At 47.5% G+C, this 23,772-nt stretch overlaps 1 protein-coding gene across 1 annotated transcript; it reads right to left on the bottom strand.

The window, feature by feature from the left end:
* Positions 1–15,778: 15,778 nt before the first annotated feature.
* Positions 15,779–17,347, bottom strand: LOC149333227 (uncharacterized). Its single transcript, XM_089556005.1, has 2 exons — positions 16,522–17,347; positions 15,779–16,434 (listed from the first exon to the last, which is right to left on the bottom strand). The coding sequence occupies exons 1-2, from the start codon at positions 17,345–17,347 to the stop codon at positions 15,779–15,781; spliced, it is 1,482 nt and encodes a 493-aa protein (XP_089412131.1).
* Positions 17,348–23,772: the final 6,425 nt, after the last annotated feature.

The raw sequence follows: 23,772 nt of genomic DNA, 5'->3' as shown, positions 1-23,772 counted from the left end.
TACGTTACGCCCCATTCTCAGATGCTGCAGTTCATAGCCAATAAAAAAGTGAAAATTCAGGGGGGCACTTTGTTGACCTAAAGTGCGGTGAGGCGAAAGCCTTAAGCGCAGTGTTACTGCTTGTGTCACTGATGTGTGGTTAAGATGTTAAGCTTCGCTTCTAAGAGTGAAACGCGACAGCGTCTTGCAACGCTGCCAAGCAGTCCATAGAACGTCATCGCCCGTTCGGTTCTACGCCTTGCTCGTCGGTAAATGGGTTTTTGAGGAAAAGAAATGTATCTGTCTCGCATATCTCGCAAACCTCGCCGTAACGGGAAGGGAGGAAGACGGGGGTGAACGAAGACACCGTATTCACTAGACGCGCCTTTGTTCATTCCAAATCATCCAGCTGGCATGGCGGAGTGGTTAGCATGCTCGTCTCGCACTCCGGAGACCGGGGATTGATTCCCGAACTCCACCAATTTCCTACTCAGTTTTATTTATTTATCTGGCCAGACTAGAAAGGATTATTAGGCTAATTGGGTAATTAAACTATAAACTAAACTCAGTCCCACTTACTTGGAGCATTACTGTACGATCCCTTTAATTGGTTGCATGGTTACTAGCCAAAGTACAATTGGCCTCGTTTGAAATTCGCGCACTGTGACGTCATGACCGTTTCGACCAATTGAAAAGCGTCACATTTCTGTCGACAACTCCTGCTTACAACGATGAGACATTAAAGGCTAACCCTCTTATCAGAATCAGAGGAACTCACTAGCAGGAACCGCTTTGCCGCACGTCCTCCTCCCATCTTTCCAAACTATTTTGGTCACTTGTCAAAACTAAAGTATACCCATTCTTACGAGCAGATCATGTGAGCATATCTCTGTAATTTTTGTGCCGAAAGGGAACTTTAGCAACATCTATGGGAACAGTAGTTGCCGAAGACAGCTGCTTACATTGTGAGGACTAGTCGCGGGTGTAGTGCACGTGGTGCAAAGTTCAGTGAGAAATTTTGCGCGAAGTTTCTGAGAGAGCAAGATGCGGCGTGAGAAGGCGATTCTATGAAAGCACGTTAAAAAACCACCAGGGCATGCACGGTGAAGGAGGCAGTAGCGCAGCAGCATTCATTCGCACGAACAAGGCTGACGAGGAGTTCCTGAAGAATGGAATAAAAAATGTCTTGTGCGCTGATTCAATAATTAATTGAATAGTACTACCGCGGCAACAATTATTTAGTCCATTCGTTCGTTTTTAGCCCGTGACTTGAAAGATGAAAGCTAGAAAACCGTTTTTCTGCCGCTCTGCTTTTGTGGGGGTTTAAAGAAGGAAAATAAACGAGCACCGAAAGTAACGTTCTAAATATGATTTCAAGTTCACCTTAGTAGTATACCGTCTCTCTCTGGTTGTACGGGAGCTCTTATTCAGAAAATGTGCTCCAGAATTTTTGTGTTAAGAGCGTTTGTGCGTTTGTATATAATAACAACATAATAGTAACATGTTTTGCACAAAATAAATATCTTAATCACAGTAGAACGTGAAACCTAATATGTGTCATAAGAACAGCACACAGAACAACTCCGGCGTGAAGCACCGCGCAGCACTTCTTTTATTTGGCTGTAGTTAACATCTCAGTTGTTCTAGTGGTTTGCAAAGAGAAGAAATAATCAACTTATGTTCAGGCTCAGATGTGTAAAGTACTGAATCATCTTCCCTTTGGTGTCATTGGCTATGAAGTTCGTGTTTTTGGCAGTTAAATATGCGCTTCTTGTACTATAACTACAGCTTTCATGGAAGGTATAGCGTGCGCAATGTAATCCCCATGTCACGAAACTTCCGTCATTCTTGTCGCCGCGTTGATCGCTTCTCAATACTGATGATTCCGGTGATGCACCACTTTACTAAGCCTGGCTCGTTCCTAAACCATGGCAGCGTTCTTTTTTTTAACTGTGATAGCTGTGTATTTTACGGTTTATAAGGTGTCTCCCAAAGCAAAGCTTCAGTGGAACCGGCCCACCGCGCACAACTAATTGACTTCAGCATCGGCTGGCCTGAGTTTACCGTCACGAGTAACAGGCGCGGAGCGAGCGCGTCCGCTGGTATGAGGTCACAACGCGAAGGGACGACAGCAGAAGGGACGACGACAACTTTTCCACACCTCTCGGCCGCTAAAGGCCATCCGCCTTCCGTCGAGCGCCCGAAAGTGCTGACATATCCCAGCAAACCAAAAACCTCTCAGAGACTGTAGAAGAACTGCAGATTGGGCTAGTTGGTGTAGATTCATAGTGATGGTAGATTCTTAGTAAAGTTGTCTTTCGAACCCAATCATGTCTGTTGGCAGTATTCGCCTAGGAGTGAAAAGCCCCTTTTAGATTACAAGCTCTTTCATTCAAAGATCGTAAAAAGTGGTATTGTAACGGAATGCTTAGGCATGGCAGTGAAGAAATCTTGTCGTCATAAAATGATGTCTAGTCTTTTAGCCCAGGCAAACAGATGTAGGGAAGCTGGTTTCCCGGATTCAGTGCTCGTCTCGAGCGCAGGCAAAGTCCTCCGTGCGCGGCAATCGCCTGCAAACACGTCTGGGCAGGAGAAGGGATCGGAAGAAGGAAGAAGAAAGATAGTGGTTAGGCCGTATGTACACGCGCTGCCGCACCGGATTAAAGGGACGCTGAAAAGCTCTTTGCCAAGGTTAGCAAAAGCGCCCGAGAGATCGGTATTCCATTACTTTTCACCGCACCGCAAAAATTGTTAAGCGAACTTCATCAACACCGAAGATATCGCCGATTAAAATGATGTTCCTCCTCTCCCCCACATACTACCCTCAACTCATACACGCGGGGCTCGCTCCGAAAAAAGAAAAGACGGGCCGATGCTCCGCCCATGCATACGTCAAGCAATGGCGCTCTGCTTGTTTACTTCCGGTGGTCGCAGACACATGTGCGAAAAGTGAGTGTGTGAGTCACTGCGTCGCAACGTCCGATCGCAGCTCGTCGCCTGCATGCAACTTGCTAGATGTCAACGACGAGCCACGCGCGGCAGACGTAACGACGGAAAGCGGGAGCCAAAGCGAGCGCGGAGAGCGGCAGCGTCGTAATGACGTACAGCGCGCTCCTCAGGGCGCTCGGGGCCGAGCCACGCCGGGCCGGCCTGCCAGCCTTGATGCCGGCCGCCGGCGACTGAAAAACACGCTAGTATTGTTTGTTCACGTTTATAGCCAGCCCTGGAATAGATGCATATCAAAAATGTATCGTTTCTGACTATCGTTGGCCAGTACCGAGCTGATCGTAAAAGTGATGAAAGCGACACCTAATTTCATCCCATATTCGCTTTGGCGCTGCTGCGGCGCTACGCCTGCCACCTGCTAGCTCCGTTGCTGAAGGCGTCGTGGAAATCGAATATATCTTCTATTATGGGACGAGTTCGCAGTAAAGTGATGTCAAGAGTAGGCCTTTTGCAATTAACGCAGGCGACTTCCGAAGCGCCGTCACGCGCGGCTTCGATGCGAAACCAGTTAGGCCTCGCGACGACTAGGGCAGCCTGGGACCAGCGCGCAGTTCGTCGCCCGGAGTTGCCGCAGTCGGTGTCGTTGCCGAAAGATTCACTTTTGATCAGACATGTTGTCGTTGCTCGAATCTAGGAAGCATCAGCTCTGGTAGAATGGCTGTTTTGTATTTCCTTGTGCGAACGTCAAGTACGCCGCATGCCGGCCGACCGATCAGCCTGCATCACGTCTGCCGGCGTCATAAAAAAAGGAGCCGGAGAGTGTTCTTGACGTAAATAATAAATCCTGGGACAAGAAATGTGAAAAATGTGTCATTTTTGAGGATCGCTGACCACTACTCAGCTGCTGGTAAGGGTAACAACTGTGATACGCGCAAATTTCTGGCCACAACCGCCTTGCAGCTGCCGCTGGCCCGACGCTGGGGTCCGGCTCGCCTGGCGCCCGCTAGCTCAGCCGCTGAAAACGCCACGGAAATTGACCATACTATTATTCTATTGTGAAATGATGCTGCTGACAGTAAAGCGATGTGTAGAGTAGGCCTTTTATTATAGCGCAGGCGACTTCCGAAGCGCCGGCCGCTGCGGCTCCGACGCGAAATGAGCTATAGGCCTAGCGACGACCACGGCAGCCAGTCAGCAGCAGAGCTCGTCGCTCGGAGAGCCCGCGAGCGGTGCCGTTGCCGAAAGCTCCCAACATAAGCAGGCATGCTTTGTCGCTGCTCGAGTATAGTTGGCAGTTTTCCGATGACGATTGGTGCGGCGCGCTGGCCAAGTTTTCGCACATGTGTCTCCTGCTTGCTGCTCGAACGGCATGGATCCGGAGCTTGAAGTGCGGCTGTGTGCAGCCACCGCTGAGATGGGCTTCGAGACTTTCAGTACACGCCGTACTGATACTCACAGGGCGACGACAGCAGCGACTCGTCGGCGCAGCTAGGAAACTCGCAAAGGCGGGCGCAAATATTTGACGAGGAGCCGTGCTTTTGTGAGCAGACGGATTTCCTTCTCCGCCGGAAGTACTACATTAATTTCAAAAAATGCGCTGGATTCTTACCTCTGTATACGTGTGTTTTAAAAAATAATAAGCAACGAATAAAATAGTATTTAGAGGAGCATCAGTGCTCAGTTTCAAATGAATTATTGCAAAAATTGCGCTTGACGTCATTGGGCAGAGCCAATGATAAGGGTCGCCCAGTCCATGGCCAAGGCTGCCCAGTTTGCGTCATGTGGTAGGGGCGGCTAAAAACGCGCGGTGAGGTGTCACCCTAATCGGCTTTGAGCGGCAAGTTTGAAAAGTTGTTTGTAAATTATTGGTTCCACGCGCAGATTTTTGAATCAGACTAGAATGCTCGCAGAGACCACCTCCACAGAGTTGTTGCAATAAAATATGATTGAAGAAACCATTTCAGGGCCCCTTTAAGAAAGTGGGGAGCAAGCATGGGGTAAAAGTTCTGTTTTCCGCTCCTAACAAACTAGAAAGAGTGGGAGCGGCGGTTCAAAGAAGGCATGAGGGGTGCAGAAGAAATGCTTGCAACATCAATCATGTAACAAGATATGTTCCCTGTAAGACTGGCATAGTATATCAGATCCTCTTGTCCTGCGGCCTTACCTACATAGGCCATACTGGCCGCAGTATTAACATGCGGCTCATGGAGCACGCTAATTCTTTAAAGAAGAAAGAAACAAACCAAGCGAAGCATTGTTTCACATGCAAATGCACGCCGTTTTTTGGTGACACTGATGTGTTGTTTTGTCATTCTTACCAGCGCACTAGAGAAATTGCTGAAGCCTTTCATATTATCCGGAAAGATAAAGTGTGAGTGAGTGCGCCATCTTTAACATTATCTGTTCGAGAAATGAATATGCTACACAGTGGATAGCAGTTCTGCGGATACACACGTGCTTTTAAAGCGGTTTGACCTTTTTTAGTGCTATGAGATTGTTGACATTGCGCATGTGCGCTGTTTTTTCGTGTTTGTTGTTTTCGTGTGTGTATATTATGACATGCTTCTTCCTAATAAAAAATCAGTTGTAAGTTCAGCGCTGTGTGTGTCTTGTCTCCTTCTTGGTCTGTGTGCGTTTGCGCTGTTGAACCATCACTATGACTCTCAAATACGTCTAGCTACACGTCTCTGAGATGTTTTTGGTTTGCTGGGATGAAGCTCGCACTCAAAATAATGCATAACAATGACAGCGTCGCAAACGCCAGCCGGAGCAGGCATAAGTCGCAGGAGCAACCACCACTCAGTCAGCCACTAATAAACAATACTGTGCCATTTGGGATTAACCAATGAAGGATTTAGAACACGAGATCCAAGGTGATTTATTTGAATACTGTAGCTTAACTACATAGATCTATTCGAGATAAAGCATAAACTATAGCTGTCGCATGAATAACCTAAACCAGGGGCTGTACTCCATAACTGTACTTCGTCCATTTGTTCATTTGGTCTCCTGTCATTGGTCCAGTGTTGTAGGCGTTACCGAAAAAAAGTAACTAAATACGTTGCTAGTTACGCTAAAAAAATAAGAACGCGTTACCGTCCCACTTTACCTCGAGAAAAAGGTAACGCGTTACCGTTACCGTTACCGAAAAAAAGTATCGCACGTTACTTTGCCGTTACTCCATGCCTATAAATTTTAATCTGTGCGTCTTCACTGCAACTGTATCCTGTAACTCGTCTTCTCTGCAAGGCTTGTTTTCCAACCAAAAAATCTCGAACCCAGACGACACGCTCATATTCTTCAAGCGAACGAAAACTCTGGATGGTCGCACTCTGCTTGCAACAGAGTCTAGGCAGGAAAAAGCGGGAGGCCGTCCTTTTTCACAGTGCTGTGGAGAGTGGGTTGTTCTTTGTTGTGGCTAGGGGAGAAAGGGGGGGGGGTTATGACTATGAAGGAAGAAAGTTGGAGCGACAGTGTTGTTACGCTGAAAATTGTTAGAGAGTTTAGTATGACGTAGTTCACTACTGATGGCACAGGAACAAAGGCCCATTTCCTTTTTTCTCCACTTCGGTGCTACAGCCAGTTGACTGCAATCTTCTTTTCTGTGCTGTACCATTGGGCTTCTTCGGCGGCTCTCTAGTGGCCATCTTGAAGTAAACCGGCGACATTCCTGAGTTTACTCAGAAGAGGGAACTGCTTCCTGAGACCTTTTGGTTTGAAAACAAGCTTACGGAGAAACTGATTGACAGATTTCTGCAAATGGTTCATTGGTGGCTCGGCATGCGTCCACTGTTCATAGAGTTGTGTGTGTGAGTGGTTTTGGAGTGAAGACAAGTGTGTGAATGCGTGTTCGTGCTTTTTTTTTTTTGGTGGAGTGCGTGGTCAAGGGCAGGTGTTCTCTGGCATGCATGCAAGCCGCAACAAGGGTCATCGGGAGCACCTGCAGATTTTGTTTATTTGCAGCGTCATTTTCGGCGTTTTTTTTTTTGAAAAAGAGGCGGAGGGAGGACAGTTGAAATAAAAAGTAACTAGCAACGTGACACTTCACATTACCGGAAAATGTTAACGTAATTACATTACCCGTTACAGTTCCGAAATGGTAACGAGTACGTTACTAATTTACCGAAAAAAGTAACGCGTTACCGGTAACACCGTTACTTGTAACGCGTTACCGACAACACTGCATTGGTCACATAAACGTCTGTGTGAAGCGAACCGACCATTGGATGGTATGTGACCGAGCCTCACAAATAGATGCGTTGGCTGCGTATCGCGGCCAACGGTGAGGTCCGGTCCCCAACCATCCAATGACTGGTTCGCCTGTTACAGACGTTTGAAAGCCGCGGGTATACCTCAGCCACCAATGAGAGAGGACCAAATAGACAACGGACAGATGTAGAATACGCCCGCTTCGCGTATCTTTTTTCGATGCAGCTTGGTCTTCTTATGCTTTCCTACTGTCATTATTCTGGGTAAGGCTATGGTAAGTTTTGTACAGCCGTTAGAGAGGCTGCATCCAAACATAATGATGATTCGACGCCGAAACCCGTGTATGAGCTGCAACTGATGTCGTTCTGCACACAGGCGTGAAACAACCATAGCCTCAAAAATTTCTTTCCTTCCTTGCTTAGCAGAACGGGCGCAAATGTGTCGCTTAAAGTTCATTGTAAAAGTGGTTTGGTTTTGGTTTATGGGGTTTAACGTCCCAAAGCGACTAAGGCTATGAGAGACGCCGTAGTGGAGGGCTCCGGAAATTTCGACCACCTGGGGTTCTTTAACGTGCACTGACATGGCACAGTACACGGGCCTCGAATTTCTCCTCCAAAGAAATTCAACCGCCGCGGCCGGGATCGAACCCGCGTCTTTCGGGACAGCAGCCGAGCACCATAGCCACTGAGCCACCGAGGCGGCTCATTGTAAAAGTAAATGCGCCAAAAACTACATACACAAGACAAGAGAACGGGACAGAGCGCCACTCACAACTCGTTTATTTCGCAGAACCCTGATACATATATACACTTCGCCAGCGCATGCGCAACGAACAAAATTACGCATCATTCTGATAACGAACGCTCAAAAATTTTTTATTTTTTTTTACAGAGCAACAGATGTTTCACTGACACACGAACTGCCTTTCTTACTGATATAGAACGCTTCAATCAGTTCTCTGTCTTTGATATTGCTGCTTCTGGCAAGGATCTGCACTGATGGGAAGCATGGATCACAAGAGCGTGACGGGCAGGACCTGATATGTTTCGGCAAATTTGGGCCCTCTTTATTTTGTTCTACGTTTCGTTCATGCTGCCTTCTTCGCTCATTAACGCAGCGCCCTGTTTGTCCTATATAGGAACAACCGCACGACAGGGGAATTTCGTAAACAACCCCTTCGGCACATTTCATGAAAGGTCGCGCATGCTTAGTACCACAGCCTCTTTCTTGCTCTTTTTCTTTTCTTTTCTCGATTCGAGCGCAAATGCTTCCGAGCTTCAGGGGGTCTGAAAAGACGAGCGGGACACTATGCCTGCTCGCAACCTTTTTCAGGTTGTGGGCCAAATTGTGCACGTACGGCACCGCCACTGGACTCACCTCTTCACGAGGGACCTCTGCCTCAGCTCTCACTGCTCTCATCTTCAACTTCTGTAAGAGGCTTTCGGCGACCCCTGTCACGACCGAACCATGGAATCCGGCTGAATGCAGCCTAGCCAATCGGTTGTCAAAACTCGGCCGCATCTTGTGAACGCATGACTTTCTAAGCGCGGACTCAAGGCACAGTGAAGCAATAGCTCTTTTTACTAATTTTGAGTGCGAAGAGTCGTATGGCAGAACCCCTTTTTTTGCTCACGGAGACATGATCCGTACAGAAATCAATTTTGATATCTAAAAACTGTAAAAGATTGTCCACCGGCAGCTAGCACACGTAAAATAAAATTCAACACGGGTCTAAACTACGGCATCTATCTTCTGATAAAAAAAAACGGTAAAGCTGCATTGGCTACTTCTATCTCTCTACATAACTAGCCAGAAGATAAAACTAGGGAAATGAAGAGCTCGTTATGAAATATGTATGAAGGCCCAGCAGACACTGAAACCAAGGAAAGCATAACGGTATTTCTTTTCTCGTTAGTCAATGAGAAATCAACGGTGTAATTATTCTGTGGCTGAACAATATTTTATTAGAGAGTACAAGAAAAAATAAACACATGCCGTCAGTGCGATCCGAACCCACGACCTCAGAATTTTGCGTTGGTTCTTAAAGCACAGTACACGCAACTCGGAGGTTGTGGGTTCGGTTGCCACCAGTGGCGTGCGGTTGTTTCTTTTTCTATTCTCTAATCAGTTATCTTTGAGGCGTAAACCAATTTCGCCATTAATTTTTGATTGATTAACAAAAAAAATATAAAATGTCCCCTAAGCTTTCTTTGCTCTCGGTGTTCTTTATATATCTTTGTATTCAGCAATAATGATAAAAGGTTTTTATCATAATTTTAGCACAGCAATCTCTCTCAGTTGACAGAAATACTGATATGGAGTCAGGTGGCATGATGACAGCTTGCTGCTTTCCAATCTACGGCGGCGTTCTTTGTGATGTCCCATTTTCTTTCTCTACAAAACCATGGCGGGCAGTTTCGTGGCCAGTACAAAATACGTGAAAGGAACTTCACAAACATAATCTCCGTTTTCTCGATAACCAGCTTCTCACCCAGCTTTTGACCTATGTATCACCTATGTATGACCTACGTACAGATCATATCCATCTCCGTTCCCAATTGATAACTCGTGCTGATGGTTTCGGTTAGTCACATATACAGGGTGTTTCACCTAAGACTTTCTGCAATTTTTAAAAATAAGCTATTTGAATTAGATGCGCGCTTTTTCTGGCATAGCATTGTCAGTGGTGTAGTACATCATAATGCAGCTAAGACGTGCTAACTAGCAGGCTTGTTAACCAATATTTAATAGTTAACTTTCAAACTATTACCGTTGGGATCCTTAATTATTGTGAGGCATGTAGCCCACCGTAAGTAATGTCCATATCCGTTTTTAGAATTTCGAGAACGCGATTATCCTCGGCGCTGTGGCCCAACAAATTTTGGCTATTTCGACGAGTTGCGTTCACTGGAGAGGTTGCTTTGCCTGCAAGCTTCTCAAACCGCGTGTATTTTGGCGCGATGTAGGCGAAATTTGTTGGGCCACAGCGCCGAGGATAATCGGGTTCTCGAAATTCTAAAAACGGATATGGACAAAACTTACGGTGGGCTGCATGCCTCTCAATAATTAAGGAGCCCAACGGTAATAGTTTAAAAGTGAACTATTAAATATTGGTTAACAAGCCTGCTAGTTAGCACGTCTTAGTTGAATTATGATGTACTACACCACTGACAATGCTATGCCAGAAAAAGCGCGCATCTAATTCAAGTAGCTTATATTTAAAAATTGCAGAAAGTCTTAGGTGAAACACCCTGTATACGCAGTACCACCCCGATTCTGATGAGGGCAAGAAGCTCAGGATTCCATCGCTCAAGATGCACATCTGCTCAGCATCTGTAGACGGCAGCTGTGCGAAAGCAGTATTTTTGTAAAACCTAATGGAACACGAAAACTGTAGCAAAATCCCGATTCAAATACGAGTACAACATAATGTTTCGACTATGCTTTACTGCTGCAAATAAGATAAAACGAGAAATAGTAGTGCGAAATAGAGAAGCCCAAATGGCAGCGCTGCGGTATGGCCCTACACACTGTGTGCTTATAGCTTATAGCTCTGCTGGAATTTACAATATCAACTCTAAAATACTGATTAATACCAAAGATATACGTTCATCTCTGTTTTGATTGTTATTCGCTCAGTCACTCTTCATAGGTCAACTGCCCATAGACTGGAAAAATGAGAAGGTCGTTTCAGTCTACAAATCAGGTAACAAGAACTCGCCGCTTAATTACCGCCCCATCTCTCTAACTAGTATTCCCTGCAAAATCATGGAACACGTCATCTATACACACATCATGACATTCCTTGATTCGAATAACTTTTTCCATCCTGCTCAGCACGGGTTTCGCCGGGGTTACTCCTGCGAAACCCAACTTGCCACATTCATTCATGATCTGCATGCTAACCTTGATTCTAATCTACAGACTGACATCATTTTTCTAGATTTTGCCAAAGCCTTTGATAAAGTACCCCATAAACGCCTGCTGATAAAACTTTCTCGATTAAATTTGCACCCTCATATTTTGAAGTGGATTGAAGAATCTTTGACTAATCGATCGCAGTTTGTCTCCGTTAACAATAAGAACTCTAACTCACTCTTAGTAACGTCGGGCGTCCCACAGGGATCTGTGCTTAGCCCACTACTCTTTCTCATATACATTAATGATCTGCCTTCAAACATAACATCTAACAAACGCATGTTCGCTGACGACTGTGTACTTTATCGTGCTATTTTCACCACCGCTGACCAATCTTCTCTCCAGAATGATCTTAATGCTGTTCAGGAGTGGTGTAATAAATGGCTAATGGAACTTAACCCACGTAAGTGTAATATTTTGTCCATTAGCCCTCGCCGTAATCCTCTAACCTTCTCTTACGTAATATCTGAAGTTCCCGCACAACTAGTTCAATGATACAAGTATCTAGGCATAACTCTTTCTAGCGATCTTTCTTGCAGCCTGCATGTTACTAATATAATATCGTCAGCAAACTAGACGTTAGGTTTCCTAAAGCGCCATCTTCATCATGCTCCCCATCATGTCAAGTTATTAGCTTACAAGTCATTAGTCAGGTCCAAACTAGAATTTGCGTCGCCCATCTGGAATCCTCATCAAGCATATCTCATCAATGCCCTCGAATCTGTTCAGAATAGCGCTGCTCGTTTCATTCATTCATCCTACTCTGTCATACATTCATCCTACTAATATCATAACATTAGTGTTTCTTCCTTAAAAACAGCATCCGGATTATCACTCTTATCGCTCCACTGTCGCATTGCCAGCATGTCTTTATTTCACAAAATCTTCCACAGCCCTACGCACATCGCACCTTATATTCTTCCACCCGCACACATATCTCACCGCACCAGAGGACCAAAGACTGCTGGTTCTTCAGGTGCAGAAAATTGCGAAGCCCGTGGCAGTTGTGGACTGAACGCCCCTTCTACGTCGGAGGAAGTAAAGCAGGTTTATTCAGCATAATGTTTTTCATAATAATCATCAACATCATCAAACTCAACAGAACAAGTGCTACTTCCGCTAACCGAGAAAGCACAGGTCTTTACTTTGGGCCTGTTCCACAGAAACATCAACAAGCGTCCGGAATGTACTATCGGGGACAAAAGTGGTATACTCCACGTAACGGGAGCCGGAGCAACGGAAAACTGCGCCATTTTGGCGAGCTAAAGCACGAAACACTGAAACGAGCCAAGCGACATGCCTACTGATAATAAAGGTCACGCATTGGCTGTCTCGATCCCAGATGACGCCTGTATATGGCGTTGCAACGCAGTTTTCCGCTGCTCCGGCCTCCGCAGCGTGGAGTACACCACTTTTGTCCCCGATAGTACGCAAAGTCTGTGGACGTTACAAGTTTATTGCAAATGCCGTTGTTGGCACTTCATCCCTTCTTGTTTCATGTTCTGCTCCATCGCTCCACCTTGGTTCAACGGACGCGGGCTGCGTTGCTTGCCAATGGGGTCCCTGAATAGGGGCTCCACCTAGTATTTTAAGGGGAAAGGGCCAATAGGGCCCTACCCCATCACCTCTCTGTAACAACTGAATGGATGATAAATGATTTTTCACAAAACCACTTCCGCCATCAGAACTACAACGCATGCTATTAGCACAACTGACTGCGCTTGCCAGTGCCGTCGTGCGTAATCTCCGACGTGTGTTCTGTAACTCAGTCGTTACAGAACGCACTGAAGTAGCTTGAACTGAAGTAGTTTAGTTTCGTGTTAATTTACACAAAGCACCCACAACAGCAAGACAGACATGCCAAAATACTACGTAGAAGCTTCTTTTCAGGCAGTTAGAGCGGCGTTCTCGACTAATGACGTCCTAATAAAATCTTTCGTACGCTTGCTAACGCACCGTGCTTGGGCCATGTCATAGTCTTTCAATGTTTTTTTTTATGGTCACGATACTCCGGCCAAAGTTTCATATAGGGACAGCGCGCGCCGCTAGTGGCGCGGCTGTCGGCGAGGGGGCACGAATCGCTGCGCGAGCCCTGCCCGCAGCGGCTCTTTTCCGGCCGACAGGCTCATATTCGCTTGGTAATTGCGCTTTTTGGGGATCGGTATTTGTGCTTAGGATGGACGCTACTTTACTGGTTTTCATGAGAAAGCTTGGCTGCGACATTGAGACACTAAAAACCCGGTGCGATCGACGACTGGCGCCAGTAAACCTTGTTAGCGGCGGTTTTCTGGCAAACAATTAACGCGCTTACTTTCTCTCGATGCTTTTACGAAAAAGCGATTTTTGTACATGGTGTTGGGATTGTCGGCCTTGTCGGCCGTTCTCAGTTGCTTCTTGCTCGGGCACACGTCGCCAGAAGTACGATCATTACAGTGGGTCCATCCAGCCTGCGCATTCATTTTTACCGCAACTTGCCTACCACGTCATTCTGGAAGATCTAGCGTAGCGATGAGAACATATTATTATGTGTCTTGGTTGCGGCTGTCGGTCGAGTCCTCGCTTTCATCTAAATGTACAAGGCTGCTTAAGGCTGGCGTTTACATTGTGAGAAATACTGCAATCTCACTAGGGCTGAAAACAATACGTTATGGCGGTATTTTAAGAACTGGAGTGCGCGCTACAAAAGCGATCACATGACGAATGCACCGGTAGTTTGATGGTGCTCTCTCAATTTCTTTTTTTTTTTTGCTGACACTTTCGGAGGTGGCAAAGCCAGCTTCTGAAGACTCTTGCTGCATAAGATATTTATTTACAATTTGTCCCGCTGTGACTACGGAGGCGCTGGCGAGTGCAAGGAAAAAGTGAATTTTTGTTGTTCATTGCACATGTGCTGGCTTCGCGCAACCAGAATAAGAGACAAGCTGTGAGCGGTCACGCCAAAAACCAAAAATGAGCATTTATAGAAATCACGGAGAAACATGTACAAAAAATAAAAAAGTGCTAGGAATCTAACGTGGTTAAACCGAGCAGATGTGCGAACGCATGTGTTTAGCCTCTTTGGCTCATGGTTTTGCTTTGCTGGATCGTTGGCACGTCTGGCGACGATATTACACTGAAGTTAAGCTCTGATCGAGGTGAAGCTGGTCTGATGTGCTCGTTCCGAAGGTGAAAGTTGATGAAGACGACGATGTGCAATGCCCAACACGAGAGAGTGTATTGCAGTTTAGTTTTTTCCTGTTTGGGTCTGCACGAAACCATGGCCAATCTCCCACCGTGCCATCATTTTTGAGGCAACAACAACTACAACACGAGGCGTGATGGGCTGCTGCGATAGCACAGCGCTCTCGTGCAGTGGCCCGCGAAGCTGATCCGTTCGCACCGCCGGTGGTTCGAAATTTCCAGGCGCGGCAATATTTATTTCATTCCTGCACCCTCAAAGTCAGGGACGCCTCAAGAATTTTGGTTGGATTTGACCCTATGGAGTAGTTCTTTCGCACCAAAAGCCATCAGCACATTGAAAAGTGCAGCTGTATGAAATGCAACACCGTCTCAGATTCGTGCTCAAGTACGCTGGTAGGCCTTCGACTATCCGCGGGACGGCGCCGAGCCTGAGTTTCAGCTTCTTGCGTTGCGGCGACACTGCTTCTCCGCTGATCACGAACTCGTGAGGCCGAATTAAATCCGCGGGGCAAAATGCCACTCGCAGACACGGACATGCTTGGAGTCGAAGCTAAATCCACCGCTTTCCTGACGCGGCATCGCCCGCTTCCATATTTTACGCTGCTCGGCGTCGCTCGGCAGTCAAAACAGCGAGGCCTTTTCCTGCGTACCTCCGTAGCCGGAGCGGACACCCGTAACGCAGCAAGTATTCGGCATCGCAGGCTTGCACGTCACGTGCACTGTACTTATTTTGCAAACGAAGGCAAATTGATAAGAGAAAATAGTTGCTGCCGTGCTGCCGGCGTCCCATTCCTCCCGTAGACTCGCGGCCGTACCTCGCGTCGTTGCCCCCACAGGACTCTTAGCGCCGCCTCGTGGAAGGCGCGGTCAACATATGAAGCTCTCCCATAGAGTTACGGAGAAGTTTCATGATCATAAAAGCATTGAAGGACTATGCCATGTTGATGAAGTGTCCTCCCAAATCCGAGTGAGCAATTTAACGCTTATGACATGCAAAGAAAAAATACGCGGCCCACTAGCTTTGATACTGCGCTCTGCTAGTTCAATTGTTTTTCATCGAAAGCGTTGCAAGTATCATGAAAGTGCGACAAGCTATTAACCGCCCCCTACTGAGCTCATTGAAATATGAGTGTCCCGAAACTCTCCTACACGGCAAGAAAGCAAACTATTGGGGCTGAATATTTAAAAAAAAAAGCTCTAGATTTATGAAGTAACCTCTTAAGTCAAAATATCAGGCGCAATGAGAATGTTGAAGGCGCTAAATAGGACCTTATAAGTGAAGGAAATGAGCATAAATTCTGAGAATGGCCAGGACCTTTTTAGTGCAGCGCTTCGCACAAGACACGGTCGCACTGTTTAGCAACATGGCATCACAGCAGTCTGCAGCGTGTAAGTCCTGCATCCCGCAGGAACCACGGCACTGGCGGAGAGGAGATAATACTGTAGTGTCCTGATTAATGGCAAAAGCTGCCGTGCAAAACAATGCAGCGCAGAACGTGGCACGGGGTCTTGACCTCGAAAGCCAGACGGCTGTCATGAGACATGCTCAAAACGTGTAGAAGGCTGGCAGCAGACGAGCCTGCAGCTCTTCCCAGTTGATGTCGTCGTGCGGCCCGGCCATGTGCTTGCACTTCCTCGTGCCCTTGCCGGCTCGGCCGAATGCGTACAGGCTCTCGTCCTGCGCCGAGATCCCTTTGTCCTCGATATTGACAACGACCGAAGCAAGGTTGGCGTATCTGCCGTCGTCGAAGCGGGCGCCGGAGGACTCGCCGGCAATAGCGCCGCCCGCCATGCCTTCGCCAAGGGCCAAGGCCGACACGGCGCGGTCCACCATGATGGCGGTCGGCCCGGTGAACACGCCTCGGCGCTTGCGCAACGAGCCCACCTGGAGCAGCGTGACCGAGTGCTCCTGCTTCAGCTCGGACAGAAGCCACTGCAGCTGTCGGTTGTGCACGGTCAGGAGCGCGTTCTCGTACATGAGCCTAAGAGCGTGCATTTCAGGCAGCGCCTTGATGCCCTCCATGCCCTTGTCTTCGCCCAGCATCATGTCTTTCGCGTCCCCTTGTTGCTGCTGGCTCCCTTCACGCTGGCTACCCGCTGTTCCGCCGCTCTTCTCCCGGCTTTTCTCTTGGCTCTTCTCTTGGGTCTTTTCTTGGGACTTGTCCCCTTCCTTCTGGCTGCCTTTGCTCTTCTCCTGGCTTCCTCGGGATGTGCTCTTGCTATGGGTCTTCTCCTGACTTTGAGTGGTCTTTCCAGTCTTATCGGTTTTCTCGGCACTCCTATCGCCACTCTTATCCTTGCTTCTACTTCCACTCTTGCTACCGCTTTTCTCACCTCCGGTTTTGCTTCCGGTTTTTTCTTCACTCTTGCTTCCACTTTTGCTGCCGCTCTTCTCTGTTTTGCTGCCGCTTTTCTCTGTTTTGCTCCCGCTTTTCTCGCCGCTCTTGCTACCGCTCTTCTCGCCACTCTTGCTTCCGCTCTTCTCGGCACTCCTGCTTCCGCTTTTCTCACCACTTTTGCTTCCGCTCTTCTCTGTTTTACTTCCGCTTTTCTCACCACTTTTGCTGCCGCTCTTCTCTGTTTTACTTCCGCTTTTCTCGCCGCTCTTGCTCCCGCTTCTTTCGCCGCTCTTGCTACCGCTCTTTTCGGACTTGTCTGTCTTCTCGGTCTTGTCGGTCTTGTCGGTCTTCTCACCGCTTTTGTCCGCGCTTTTCTCGGTCGAATGGTCGCCACTCTTCTCCGTCTTGCTGCCCGATTTTTCATGGCTCCTCTCGCCAGATTTGTCCTGCGTCTTTTCGGTGCCTTTGCTTCCTTTGCTGCCTTTGCTGCGGTCTTTGCTCTTGTGGCTCTTGGTATGGCTCTTGGTCGAGCTCTTTTCGGCGCTCTTATCTCCGCTCTTCTCACCGCTCTTATCTCTGCTCTTCTCGCCGCTCTTGTCTTGGCTTGCAGAGCCAGACTTTTCGCTGCCCGTCTTCTCGGTCGCGGACTTTTCTGTCGCCGATTTTTCGGTGGTTGACTTGCCCCGACCCTCCTTGGTGCCGCTCTCGTGCGACTTGGAGCTCCTGCGGGACTGCTTGTCGGGCGCGGGGGGCTGGGCCCCCGGCGGCGCCGACATCTTGCGGGTGGCGGTTGCTCGCGGATCCGAGCCTCACCTGGCGGCGGTTGGCATCGCGGCCCGGGACACGGCGGGGGCGTTCACGACGCCGGTGAGCGGCGAGACGCTCCTTCGGTGGCCCAACTCCTAGTGCTGGTTTCAACTTTGTCTTTCTCTACATCTGCTTCGGGAGGCATGATGCCATATACGCAATGTGTTTTCTTTTTCAACGAGTGAAACCATTTTGATCTAATTTTCAGCTGTGTAACGCAACGACTAGCGCTTGCAGCCAATAATAGCCTTCTGCAAAGTGGCTCCGTCTCATCGCTGCTTGTTTTATGTATTTCTCTGTGCCGCATAAAACGAACTCAGGAAAAGAAAGAAACGCCAGTGAAGGTTTCAATCCCGAATTCAATCCCGATTTTCAATCTTTTCAAAGGCTAGCTACATCAATCCCGAAGTCCAGCATCTTCTCTACCCTTGCTGCCGTAAAGGATGGCGATCGCGAAAAATTCAGTTTTCTTTCACGCGTCTACGTTGTCGCGTGCCTCACTTAAATTTCTCCCTGTATAGGTCTGATCTGGTGGTTTCCCCATTGTGCGCGCTCTACGCTCCGCCCGAAACGGTAGATTACTTCTTGTTGACATGCTTGTGCTTCTAATATTTACGGAAGCACCTGCTAGAACACCCGTTACGACAGCTCAAGCTCAGTCTGTCAGCTGGGGTTCTTCTGTCTGTGCTTCCACCTGCGAGCAGGGCATCAGGAATGTGCTCTCAGCCTTTCCAACTTTCCTTTTAGACACCAAACGGCTGCCACTCTAAAATCTTTCTGAATTCTATCTTTTGGCTACTATATTCAAAATTCAGCAGTGAAAAGATTCCCTAAACACGGTGCATTTAGCCCCATTCCCATTTTCAGTCACCAACCTCACGGTGTTTGATTTTTTAATTAAAATCTTCAAATCTGCACATATTTTTACTTATTTTATTATTTTTTTAACGTTTTCAGCATCTCTCAGTCTCCGCCTGCGTCTTGGCCAATCCCCCGAAATAGGTACGTGCCATATCTTCTTGGGGCCAACAACAATACCGCCCTCTTGTCTCCTTCTTCTTCTTCTGTCCTTTTGTACGAGCACCTCTGGTTATGCGTTAAGCGACGTTTGTGGTATTGTTCACAGTCTCTTTACGGCAACCGATATGTTCGCTTATTCAGGTGAATCGAAATTGTTTCAAATTATCCCAGTTTTTCTTTCACTTTAGGCATTTTTCTGTCTCCTTCATTTGTTTTTTCTTTACACTTTGTTCTTATATTGCGTACAGCCTCGCTTTACCTGTAAATCTCTTCTATTATTGTCTTTCCCATTAAGCGCCAAACTTAGTCCGATTCCCGCAGTCAGTACAATCTATCACAGAGGACGCCAACAATCACAATGGCCGCCCGAACTACAAAAAAAAATTTCTTTGCGCAGCAATGCAAATATCGAACGAACATCCTGCTGAGCAGGCGAGGCTTGAGAGAGCACTAAAATAAACGTTGTAGACAAGTTTTCTGATCAAAATGAAAGGAATGGTGCGTTTTAAATGAGCAAGTCCGAGGCAAAGACACAGAAGAGGTTGTAGAAGGCGTCAAGCTTGTGGTGCACGTTCGGAGCACGAGATTACTAATAATTTTAAACTAGAAAAGAGAATCTTCACCCCTCCAGACAAAACCTTAGATAAGTTGTAGTTGATATTTTGGCGACGACTTCCGACGCGATCCTTCATCACTTCTTACTTACTATCAAATTCTATCCCGCTGATAACGACCTGAAGTGTGCACTATGTGGCGAAATAGCCAATTACAGTCACATACTCTGGAAATGTAAAGAGGAGCCGCCACCAGAATCTCTAATACAAGTTCCTACTCTCGAGGAATAGGAGACCATGTTGTCCAGCTCAGATCTGGGCGTTCAAACCTGGGCCATTGAATGGACTACTTAGGTCGCTGTCACCGTGGACTGACAGGAACTTAGCACGGATCATCTGCATATTGCCTTTTATGACGAAATAATTGCTATGCAATCTAATTCCCCTGCAAAGCCACAGGAAGCTGTCCCCGAGTTAGGAGTGCCGCTAAAGCCGCTGAGGTTCGTTGCCGCTAATGTGTACTAAGCCAAATATTTGAGCTCCAAAATGAAATATGCGTTGAGACCATAGGTTCGTCTTCATGTTACCTGTACATTACAGAGAAGCGTTTCAAATATGATTTGTTTCACAAACAGGGTAAACATGCCAACCTATGTGTGGTGCAGAAACGCGACTCACAACCCGGAGACAGATTTGAAAGAGACAACGCAAGATCGATGTCGTTTGGGTAGTTGTCAGCTTCACGTACCCATTCTAACAACTATACCGGTGCATTTCGAAGAGGGTAGGCAGAGCGTCAGTCGTAGCCAAGCTGACGGTGGCAAAATCTGCCGATTACAAGAACCAAATTTACTAGGCGAGGGCGAGCCATATTGTATCTCCCAGCAAGTGTACGCAATGAGAACTGTTTTCTGGGAGCACCATTCACGGCAGGCAATCAAAAAACACTACAATGTTTTCAAGAAGGTAGAGAGCAGGAAGCACAAAAATCACGCTTAGTTGTAGTCCAAAATACAGCAGTATCACAATGTTCAGGCACGGGGCATTCCTGAATGCAGATATAATGTTGGCGCTCACGACTCAGTCCTAATATGCTGGTCTTTTTGTTATGCGCGCAAATTCCAGTGTTTTCTATTGCATAGCACAGTTGCAGCTATAATATGTATTTGACTGTTTTAAAAATTCCTTGCTACGATGACTTAAAACAGCCTCACTGGAAATTTCATGGCGGGTAGCTTTTCAGACTTCTGTCCCGCTGTAGTTTCAGAGTCACCTTCCACTTATTCTTCCAGGAAGAGCAGCATTATCAGCGAGTTATCGCTTGGTAAAAAATAGAAGTGGCAACTTCTTGTGGAATCCATAGATTTTCAAAAGAAAACTCCTGATACTTCGCAGTTCTGAGAGCCGTGCTTCACATTAGATTCCCTTCAACTTCAATCTAATTTCGGCGCCTTAATCTCGAGCGTGTGTAGACCTATTCTGCAGCCTTGCTCTTGCAGCATTTATGGCATCAAGATAAATGTAACATCGCAATATGCGCTGTCGGGAGCACAACGGTGTATACGACGCAAGCTTAAGTTAGATTTCATTGCTGTGCCATTCTTCGTCAGTTATTGCGGCGGAGACAGGCCAGTAGGTGTTCTTAGCTAAAGGCGTGTCATTCGTATCGCTTATAACCACAGTGCTCCTGCTTTGGGAAAACGCCGATAGGCGTCGCGTGGTATGCGGAAAATGCGGGACCGCACGAAGTGATTAAGCGGCTTTTGCATTCGGCTGTTGACGTCAGGGTCGCTGGTTCAATCCCGGACGCCGTGGCCCTATTTCGATGAAGGTGAAATACAAAAACGCCTTTGTGCTATGCTATATCAGTGCACGTTAAAGAAGCCTAGGTGGTTTAAATTAATCTGGAACCTTCATCTACGGCAGCCCTCATAAAGCCTATATATGATTTCTGGACGCTCCTTCTAACTTCCCTCTTTAATCCCTTCATTCCCTCCCATTTGCAGGGTAGCCAACCGGAAACCTTTCTGGTGGACATCCCTGCCTTTCCCCTCTCTCTGTATCTCTGGACGTTAATACCAAAATTAAACATTTTCCAGTTTAGAAAGCGCACTTCGATTACGTACAAAGCCTGAACTGCCCACCTTTCTCGCATTTATAGAACCCATTCGCTCGGCCTACAAGTAAGCAGCAGTAAACAACACACGACATATTCGCTTTCGCTCGTACGCTTTCTGCGGTTATTGCGACTCGCCATTTGAATTATCTGCGCAGAAGATCGAGCACTCCGTTTGCGAAACAAGTTCAAGGTACGCCTTTCACGGCAGCGCGCAGAGGAGATAATGGGCTTTCGCAAACACGCAAGTATCCTCGACTGCTCTCAGCATCTCGGGAAAGCCTTTTCAGTTGTCCTCAATATCTGCTGACGGGCGACGCCTCTCAGGGTCGATTGATTGCTGATTAGATAAGAGCGACGAAGCGGCGTATAAGTAAATGGGGACGCATTTCGCAGTGGCACGTGGCCCAAATGACTCGCTGAGTGGCAATTCGAAAAATTTTGTCCACTTTCTGAGCCACAACATTACCGAAATTCCGAACTCTCTATTTTGCGTGAAAGTTATTTTGATGGATATTTAAAAAGAAAAAAAAACAGGACTTTTTAGTCACTGCCTTTTCACGCAGCTGAGCCTTCATTGACAATCTGGCGTTGTAATGCATGGTTGGGAGAGGTTGGCCAGGTGGTTCTTGTTGATCACAACGTGAACAAGGGAGGGAAAGCCACAGAGTAGTTGCCAACGTTGGCCCAGACGAAGACGAGTACTTTTGTCGAAGCGTTGCAAAACACCCTGAGGTTTTACCTCCCTTGTTCACTCTGTGATTTGCTTTGCCAGGGGTATGTGCCTCTTGTATGTATACTGTGTTCGGTAATCTATATACGTGTGAGCTTTTACGTGGGACATCAGAGATGAAAGGCAGTGCAACATTGCATTATTTCGTTTAAAGTTCGTGCCATGCATTTCGTGCATTCCAGGGCCATATTTTAACACGAAAGCATTACTAGGCTATGTCGACCGCCAACCTGTCACCAAACATGTCCGAGGGAAACAAACAGATATCGTCAAAAGAGTGGCTATAATCGAAAGAGGCTGATGTGAGGATGCGGCGCAAAAAAAAAATTGATGACGATTCGGTGATTAGTTAAGTGCAGCCAAAAATGTGCAAGAAGTGGGCGTGGCCAGGGAAAACGCGGCGCCAAATTTGAAACACCGGAAGTGTAGTACCACGTTAAGTTCCATGTGACCGGAAGTGGGGGCGGAGCCAACGCGCGGCGCCAAAATTTGAATGTCCGAAATGAATACTGAGATACAACTGCAAATGAATACAACTGCAGGAGGGTAGGACACCGGGCCGATGTCTGCTACAAACCTACAACGAACCTTTGCCGCCGCTGCGGAGAAAATCACTCGCCTCCACCTGAGGGAGAACAGCCAACCTGCCAACCCGTCTGCATCGTCTGCAACGGGGGCCACAACACAGGCAGCCGGAACTGCAAATTCCGGCTGATCAACAAGAACAAACAAGGAACGCCCCATGGCAACCAGGCACCCAAGCAAGGGGACAACGACTCATCACTACACGGACACCAGTCTAGGCCCAGGAAGAAGGAACACGGTGCTACCGGAAAAGGAGGAAGCCACAGCCGGAACAACTCCAGCTCCTTCCCGCCCCTGGGGAACCCTGCAGGGAACGACAAGAGAAGCTCGAGCCGCGGACGCAGCGATAGCCGCTCCAATAAAAAGGTGAGCTGGCCAGCAGAGGCCTCCCAATCTATTGACGCTCGAGAGACGGAGTTTCAGATCCAACTACAATCCCGAGACAGAGAAATTGCCAGCCTTAAAAAAGAGTTGGCTGACATTAAACGCCTGTTACAAGCGCATCAGGTGCAGAATGCCACTGCGGCTAGAATGCCACCCACCGCGTCCCAGGCTTCGACCAATAATGCGATGGAAACAGACGCTATTTGCCACACTCCCTCCACCGCGTCCTAGTCTTCGGCCCATAACGCGACGGACCCAGACGCCAGAATAGCCACTAAAAGACCGCTTCCTACAAAAGAAGGCGAGGAATCCAAAAGAAAGGCCGAGGCTTCGGAAGCCGACACCCCGCAGCCGTCGAAAGCGCCTACCAAACTCAAGGCAGACATCAATACTCTGTCAGAGAGAACTAGCGCTATATCAACAGAACAAGCAACCTTCCAAGGCCTCGTTACTACCAAATTTGCAGAGATAGATATTCGCTTTGCAACACTAGAGGGACAGGTATCCCAAATAGCCACCTGCATGCAGCAAATAATGGATAGGCTTACAACTATTGAGGCCCGCCTACCCCCCATCTTGGATCTGTCCACGACGCCACAACCATCTATAACCCAACATGGCACCACGCCAAAAATTTGAAATTTGGCAATGGAACTGCAGAGGCTTCCGCCGCAAGCGGGCCCACTTGCAGCTCCACATCCAACAAGCACCGTCTGTTCCAACCCCAGACGTGATTGCATTGCAAGAAGCTAGCGGCAGGGCTGCACTGCCAGGCTATAAAGCATATCTGCCACCTCATTATGATACTAGTAACGCAGCCGGCTCCTTCACAGCCACTCTGGTGCATAGAAATATCACCGCAATTCAACATTTTATAAATGATTCGAAAGAAGATTACACCCTACTTGAAATAGTACCAAGGCAAAAGGGAGACTCAAATCTCTTCATCCTTAATGTATACAACCCGCCCAGAAACAAAGGCAATGGACTCCCACACTTGTT

This window comes from Amblyomma mixtum, chromosome 8, assembly GCF_055824585.1.
Source record: "Amblyomma mixtum isolate Tamu chromosome 8, ASM5582458v1, whole genome shotgun sequence".
In the NCBI taxonomy this organism is placed as follows: domain Eukaryota; kingdom Metazoa; phylum Arthropoda; class Arachnida; order Ixodida; family Ixodidae; genus Amblyomma; species Amblyomma mixtum.
The sequence above is the reverse complement of the archived record's forward strand: the minus strand, read 5'-3'. Positions and strand labels throughout refer to the sequence as shown.

What these genes read in the sequence shown, in the direction of transcription:
- LOC149333227 (XM_089556005.1), bottom strand. Translation starts at nt 17,347, where the DNA reads ATGTCGGCGCCGCCGGGGGCCCAGCCCCCCGCGCCCGACAAGCAGTCC. An exon ending in AAGTAGAAGCAAGGATAAGA is followed by an intron (nt 16,435 to 16,521) that starts GTGGCGATAGGA and finishes GCACATCCCGAG; the next exon opens with GAAGCCAGGAGAAGAGCAAA.